This window comes from Myripristis murdjan, chromosome 7 (genome assembly GCF_902150065.1).
Source record: "Myripristis murdjan chromosome 7, fMyrMur1.1, whole genome shotgun sequence".
NCBI lineage: Eukaryota > Metazoa > Chordata > Actinopteri > Holocentriformes > Holocentridae > Myripristis > Myripristis murdjan.
The window spans coordinates 25,566,860-25,574,942 of record NC_043986.1 but is presented as its reverse complement, the minus strand read 5'-3'; the positions used below and the strand labels follow the sequence as shown (position 1 = coordinate 25,574,942).

General features: G+C 41.8%; 1 protein-coding gene across 1 annotated transcript; it reads left to right on the top strand.

Annotated features, from left to right (window-relative positions):
* The first annotated feature begins 328 nt into the window (after positions 1 to 328).
* Positions 329 to 7,541, top strand: tspan31 (tetraspanin 31). Its single transcript, XM_030055687.1, has 6 exons — positions 329 to 502; positions 2,048 to 2,215; positions 2,456 to 2,536; positions 3,164 to 3,304; positions 3,664 to 3,774; positions 4,455 to 7,541. The coding sequence occupies exons 1-6, from the start codon at positions 440 to 442 to the stop codon at positions 4,527 to 4,529; spliced, it is 639 nt and encodes a 212-aa protein (XP_029911547.1). The 5' UTR covers positions 329 to 439; the 3' UTR covers positions 4,530 to 7,541.
* Positions 7,542 to 8,083: the final 542 nt, after the last annotated feature.

Here is an 8,083-nt window from a genome sequence, read left to right as displayed (position 1 = left end):
GAACCTCTCTCTCTCTCTCTCTCTCTCTCTCTCTCTCTCTTATATCAAGCCTATTGTGTAACCCTTGTGTAAGTGTCCTCAGTGTAAGTGCCATGGAACATGCTGGAATAGCTGCTGTGTTCCTCTGTGCATATCTGTGGCATTAATGCAGACTTTGTGAACTTGGTTTTCTCATGCATACCTTTAGTTTCCCGTCACTCTATGTTTGGTAAAAAGGGAGTTAGTGCAGAGGACCGTCATACGCCTCACACACACACACACACACACCGTGACGCTGCGCCGGCTCGCTGACGTCCCGTGCTGCGCTGACGTCATCCACTACGCCCTCTCCGCGGACCAAAAACATTTCTGTCCAGGCAGCGCTCCCTGAAAAACAAGACACCAGACGTCCTTTTTTAAAATCCTATTTATCGCTTTAGCCGGCACGAGTTGTTCGAATATGGTCTGCGGCGGATTCACCTGCTCTAAAAACGCGCTGTGCTCTTTGAATGTGGTTTACATGGTGAGTACAAAATGGACCATCATCATGCTAAGTTTTAGCTAGCCGCATTTGGGCTAACTAACGTTACTGAATGGACTAGCTAGCGGATCTTAACAACGCAGGACAATGAGGCTACAGCAGAGAGAAAATGACTCTTAATTCTGCCTTTTACTTCACACGCTTCCATTTTCAGCTCGCCGGTGATTGGTGGTATGTATTGGGTGCATTTTCCCCTGTTAGTCACACAGCAAAAAAGTCCTTTAGTCATCTGTCTGTGCTAGCTAGCAAGGCAGTAACGCAGAAAGTGTGCTGCCGCTGCTGTTAGCTTTTGGCTAACGTTAGTTAGTTGGTAAGCTATCGCCATGATGTGCGAGCTGCCGTGAGCCTGGCTGCTGGTTGACTGTATGGGATGTTGATTAGTTTGGAGCTGTTTTGTAATCTTCAGCCTCTCTGTTATCACTGCCACGTCAACCGTGCCTGTCTAAACAAGCTGTAATCAGCTAATGTCGCCGGGGTAATTTGCAGCGCTACCTAACACGTTGGAGCTCAATTAATTAAGACTCAAACATAATTTAACTGGCATTCATAATCACCATCGTGTAGGCAAATAACAGCTCGCACCTTAGCTCACTCCTCCTGTGCCAGGTGTTGAGTGTCAGCAACAGAGCATTAATAAATCAGTCACCTTAAAGTCCTGTGAGGCTGTTTTGATGGTGCGACTGTAGTTCTCTGTCAGGCTCAGAGATTTTGCTGATCCATCTGTTAAACTCAGATCTTTTGAAGGATCTACACCCCATACAGCTGTGTTGACAGACAAGACAAACATCGCCAAAGGACACAAAACACTTGTTTAAATGTTGAGGGTACCTGGAACAAATTCCTCAGTGCATCTGCCTGGTTGCATTGTGTAGTTTAGCATATAGTTAGGTGGGTTTGCCATGTAGACGACCCTCTAGTAGGTCCTGTGTGTGTATGTTTTTGAAGGCCGGAATAATCCAGCCATCCTGTGTTTAATATGTCACGTTGTGTTCCCTTGATGAAGTTAGTGCCACGAATCCCAGGAATTTTGACAAATCCTTGTCTGTGCTGTGCTTGTTGAAGAGGCATTTTTTCACTGTTGACTGCAAGCCCTGTTGCGCTGTGAACGTCATTCTGTGCACATTTCTTTGTTTTTGTCTTGCCAGATTGCCATAGCAATTAGAAATCCCTTTGTAAATTGTGCACAGTTGTCCTGGATGTAGTGTTCGTTTGAAGTAGCTGTTATTTTTCAGTATGTCACAGAATTGGACTATTTTGGTTCTTCTCCGCCAGCTTCACAGAACAGCTTAGATATCAGTTCATTACATCTTGAAGTATATTTAGTCAGCCTATTTCCCTTTCTGTGACTGTTGCTATGCTTCTGCTACAGCATTTATTTGGCTGAGACTTTAACCCAAATCATTCCAAGGGGATATAACAAGTGATGGCCTTTTGCTAATCAGACCCCCCCTACCACACACTCTATCCCAGGACATAAATGCTGTCTTAACAGGCTCATGTTAAATTTGTGCTCTCTGCTCCCTTCAGCTGGTGGGCCTGCTGCTGATAGGGGTAGCAGCATGGGGGAAGGGGTTCGGCCTGGTGTCTAGTATCCATATCATCGGAGGAGTCATCGCAGTAGGCGTCTTCCTGCTGCTCATTGCCATAGTGGGACTCATCGGAGCCATCCACCATCACCAAGTCATGCTCTTCTTTGTATCCTTTTTCCTCCTCTGATGTTGGCTGAACGCCAAAGGGATGTGTCACAGTTGATCTTTATTATTGCATCAGTTGCTTTACTGGTTTTGCTTTTTTCTTATTTATGCTAAATTGTTACCAGGCAGATCAAACTGATTTTAAAGTGTGGATGTGTTGTAAATGTGTCACAAAGAGCTGCTAGCCCGCCCCTCCGTCCGGGAAGTTTTCTCTGTTGTTTCCTTGACTTCACATTTCCAGTATATGGTGATTCTTTTTATTGTTTTCCTGTTCCAATTTGGGGTTTCCTGCTCCTGCTTGGCAATGAACCGTGGGCAGCAGGTGAGCAAACTCAGTTTGGACTGTTTCTGTTGCACTGTGTTCCTGTTAACCTAAACATTTTGTAATTACTTTTATGTTGCTCGAATTTAGAAATATGATTTTATATTGTGTAATTGAATAATATACTGTAGGGCTGGGTGATATAGGCAAAATCCAGTATCATAGCATATTTGACCCTGTAACTCTACCATTATTGCAACACAATTGTAGAGATGACTGTTAAGTGCTTTCATAAGATATTTACGCAATGATATTTTTACAATCAGTAATGTGGATATGATGACCAAGCAGTTATAGAGGCAAATAATACAGCAGCTGCAACTGTCTAATAAGTTATAATCTTCAGTTATAATGAGAAAATTGCCTCCTTTTACTGTAATGCAGCCTTTAAACCAGGAAAAGACAAGACCTATGCCATATCATGATATTACAATATCCAAAATCCCAGACAATATCTACTCCTATCACAATATCCATATATCAGTATATATCGCCCAGCTCTAATACACCACATTATGTGGTTCATAATATGTTAGATAATAAAATCAGAAGAGGTTTGCTTAAATATTTTGATTGTTTGTATTTGTCTTCCTGGCTCACCTGTCGTCACTGTATTTGTTTTACGAGGTGGCTCTGCTGAACTCGACTTGGGGAATGTTGGAGAACAACACCAAAGAAAACCTGGAGACTCAGCTGGACTGCTGCGGGCTGCTCAACAACACAGACAGCCAGACCCAGTTTAATAAGGATTTGCTAAGCTGCCCTGCTGTAAGTTATGTCATCAATTGTTATGTCCCTTAAACAAATACTACTTTCCCAACTGTATTCTGTTTCTGTTTCATATAGATTATATCTACTAGACAGTAAATAATAAATGCCAACTGCTCACTGGGGTTGTAGAAAAATAATGTGATTTCACAGTGCATTTATAGGTCCATAAGATGTGCAGCTGAATAAAAGTCATAAGCTTCTCATTTAAGCAGAGCAAGTCAAAAGTAGGCCACTTTGTGTAGTTCTCAGAATAGATTTTGGTAGCTAATACTGGCTTAGCTGACAGACCGTTGACTCGAATACCACTGAAGACTAAAGCCGTTTTGTTCTTTTTTTTCATGTGTCTTTGACTCCAGTCATGCAAAAAGATCAGGAAGTGTGTAACCTGCGGGGAACTGATGCTGCATCATGCCACAGAGGCCCTGAAGATCCTTGGGGGGGTCGGGCTCTTCTTTAGCTTCACAGAGGTGAGTGTCTCGCCTCCCAACCTCCATCAGTGTAATCGTACACCGACTGATCATTCACTCAATCATTTTGTCCTAAAGCATAGCCTCCCGTGGGTGCCAAATGATGATGTATCCTACTACATCATCAGCATTATCTGACCGTTGCTACAGCGACCAGTTTCTCTCCTAGCTTCATTACTGTGCCTAGTTTTGCAAAGATGGACAGAATACTGTTTCCTGTCTAGTTTTGCCATCCCATACTTTGCCTAAATGAGTTAAAGGAATGTCTTGATTCTTCTTTTGTGCACATGTACCTGCTAATGTCACCGCCATCTGCCATGACAGTCAGCTCTGTGTGTTTGAGGTCAGAGGTCAAAGAGTAGCTACTCCTATGATTAAATCGTATGCCCTGTTTTTATTTTGCAGATGTGTTTACATCATAAATTATTGCATTTCTTTTCATCAGATAAGTTTTTCTGACTCAAGTGGTCATGTAAACTTTTAATAGCATCTTTGAGATTTTATTTGACAATAGCTATCTCCAGCAAGCAATTTTTTTCAGTGCTGTAAAATGTGCATATAAGAGTAGATGGAAAAGCAGTGAACGATATCCAAATGGGTTCAAATTTGTGTTCTGGTAATATCAAATCTGTTGGCACATAAAATTTCTCAATCTGATTTGTACAACTTTTTGCTCACAGATACTCGGAGTGTGGCTGGCTGTGCGCTACAGGAACCAGAAGGATCCCCGAGCAAACCCAAGTGCTTTCCTATAGTTTGTTCCACACCCACAATGCAGCACTGCTGATGCAGTTTCAGACACACTGGTACATAATAGAACCATGCACACCTAGAGGCAGACACTCAGCCATACAGTACAGAGCAACACAAACCACAATCACACAGAATGGACGAGCGCACGCGGCACCTGATGAGCACTGGGAAACACACACACCCCTACATGGACCTGAAGCACATTTTAAACTACAGTAACCTTCCTTGTGCCACACCCCTTGTCAACAAGTTCAGAATTTTGCCAGAGCCCAAGCCGGAAGACCTGGATACTTATGCATGAAAGGATGACTTGTAATACCAAGAGGTGCAGCTTGTTGGTATGGCGACCCAGCCTTGATTTTGAGTACCAGATTCCTGATTACGGCTCACTATTTCCCAACAGTGTGTAACAAATAGGCATCTCCTCTGCATGTGTCCTGCTGCTGCACGGACAAACAGCCTCTTTGTCGATTCCATTCCACATACCAAATGACTGTGCAGCATCCGAAAACCAACTTGTGTGCACCTTCCTGTTAAAACTTCCCCCCGTTTCTAACCTAGTGTCACCACTTAAGACAAATATGGTCCTTTGGTCAGTGCTAGCAGTGATGTGTAGACCTGTGTACCCATATATGTCAAATGAAATGAGACACACTGTGTTTGATCTCTGAGTTGGCTGAGCTTGAGGGGGTGGGAGGTATGCATTGGACATGTGGTGTAAAGTAGTTTTTAAAATGTATAGTTTTTTTTTTTTTTTTTTTTTTTTTTTTTTGGTTGTTTGTTTATTTTTTTTATTAGTTTTTTTCTCTCTGCTAGGCGGTAGCCTGGAGGTTATATTGCTTTTGGTCGTATGTGTCTGTCCCTGTGTGTATCTGTCCACAGCTAATCTCACATACTACTGGGCCTATCAGCCTAAATTTTTTTGTCCACAATTGCGACTATATGATCAAAGACCTTTCGTAGTTGTGGTTATTCAAAACCTTTGGAAAAACGAGCAGCGGAGAAGGGGAAATACGCAGTCGTCTCGGTGTTTTTCCTTCTCACCTTCTGGTTGGCGAGAAAGGGTGTTTTTCCTGTCCGCGTGTGCGTGTATCTGTCCACAGCTAGTCTTGCATACTACTGTCACCCTAATATTTTTAACTGCAGTCGAGTGCTTACTCCTCAGCTGGTTTTCCGAGCATCAAAGAAGGAGAGATATGCAGGCAGTATCTCCGTATTTTCCCTTCTCCTGGTAATGGCTTGGGCATATTTTCAGTGGCGCGGACAGCTGTGGACTTTTACCGGTCGTGCGGATGCACACATGGTTCCACTCACTACTGCAGTTGAGGCTTTGCGTTAGTCTGGCATTTCACACATGCGCATGTCCCAATCTACAATCCATTCCAGTTGGTGGCCATATCGTTGTTTGCCAAAGGCCACAAAAATCAAGAAGGGTGTTTTGGGCGCATCCCAAAGAACGCTTCTGTTGGTTTACAAAACTTCCTGATGTACCGATGCAGCAAATTCAGCAACCACAACATGCATCCCTGCCAAGTACACAGACAATACAACCCCATCTGGAGACATCAAGCCAGGGGAGAGGAGCACGCACAGTAGGCAGGCTTGCTCCACTCATAAATTTTAGATGTCCATATCACATGAACACTCACGGACGCAGAAAGTATAATTTGGCCTTATAGGCATGAATATACTGGCCAGCGGCCGCATACACGGACAGCTGCGGACACCATGGACCTGTAGTGGTCATGTTTATAGTACTTTCTCGAGTTCACTTGGAGGATTTGTTCCACATATGCAGTAGATCAGCGTCTGATGTATTCCACACATGCGCACCCTGAATCAATTGGCAAAATCAAAATGGCAACATACATGGAAGAAAAAAACAAGCTGCTTTTTCTGTGGTACTTGGTGCATGCGTGGTAGGTTCCCTTGTAGTGTAGTGGCCGTCAGAAGATCTGGGCCGCTGGCCACATTTCCCCCCCCCCAAGGATGGTGAAGTCATTTGAGTGGTCATTTTAGCTTATTGGTTAAGGTTAAGGTTAGGTTTAGGCATAAATCAGTTATGGCTAAGGTAAGGGAAAGGCTTTAGAGAATTAATTTAAGTCAGCTAAGTCATGATTTCGCCATCCTTGGGGAAAAAATTAAACCTCTTTGGATTTGGGTTAGGGACAAAAGACTCCTGGATGTGAAAATATAATCTTGGCTTAAATTCTACTGGAGAAGGAGAGATAACGCCTGGCGGAGATCTGCACTCTACTGAGTGCACTCTTTTTGTTTTTATGTTTTTTGATGAGTTAATGCCAGAAATGCGGTGATTTTACAAGCTTAGAAACTAGCTATAGATTTTAGGTAACATAGTTGTTAGTCAGTCAGGTTCCAATATTTATGAACTTCTGTAACTGAGCCAACTAACCTTAACAGTCACAGATCAGAATGCCAATGGACTGCAGCCTTCATGTTGTACATAATTTTTAAATAGTTGACAGAATTGTGCAAGGTGGGTTTGCCCTGTAGTTACCCCTACTAGTAGGAGGGTTGCCTGCATACCTGCGGTTTTAAAAGGCCAGAATAATCCACCCATCCTGTATTTAATATGTTCCTTTGTGTCACACAGTGATGTTGGTTAGTATAGAGTTTGATAGTAGCAAAGTCAGTTCAGGTACGTATCATGACAAACTATGTAAACTGGAAGAAATTACCAAGAAATTCAAAAACTTTGCAAGTGCTTTTGGTAATTGGGTAGTTCGGTGGAAACTGCTAATTGCAAACCCAATATTTGTTTCCTTTTTATAGTGTTAATTGTCAAAACTTGCTCCTCACTTTGTTTTGGAGTTTATCAGTTGCAATCCTTTTTTCTTCTTGTTTTTAATATTGTGAAAATAATTTTGTGTTATTTTGTTAGCGGTTATGTTCTCTGTTGCCATCACTTCTTTCTGTTCAACAGTGTTAAATGCTTTGTAAATCTTTGTTATATATTTTCTGAATCTATTTAAGTGCTGATAATGCACATTAGGCAAAAATGATCTTTTTCATTTGGTTATATTAGCTCATTTTGGTGCTTCAATAGGTATCAGACAGTTTTAAGTTTCCATTTGAAAAATAACTGCTCGCTTATTGCATCTTGTTAAGATGTTTTTATGGCTTCTCCAACCGTTCCTCTTTAATTGCTTTAATTTAACTTAAGGACTAACATGAACTGTAATGTGTTACTTGAACTTGTCAATTATGCTTATATGGATTTCTTGCTGCTGGTGTGGCGTTATTGCTGGTGTAAACAAGCAGTTCGACAGATTTTGAGCATTATTATGCCATATAGTACACCTCACTTTGAATTTGTGTGCACTTGTTATTCAAATGTACCCTCTTGAATTTTTGAGACTTAATTTTCCAAATAAAAAAAATCTTGAAATGAAAAATGTTTTATTTTGACTCGCTAATATATAAAATCTGTCCTTTTTATACCTTTATTGGTACATTACTATTAACCAATGTGCATTCTTAAATGCATTAGTTAGCACAGGGGGAATAAATATTAATCCTGGGCTCTGTCTGAAGC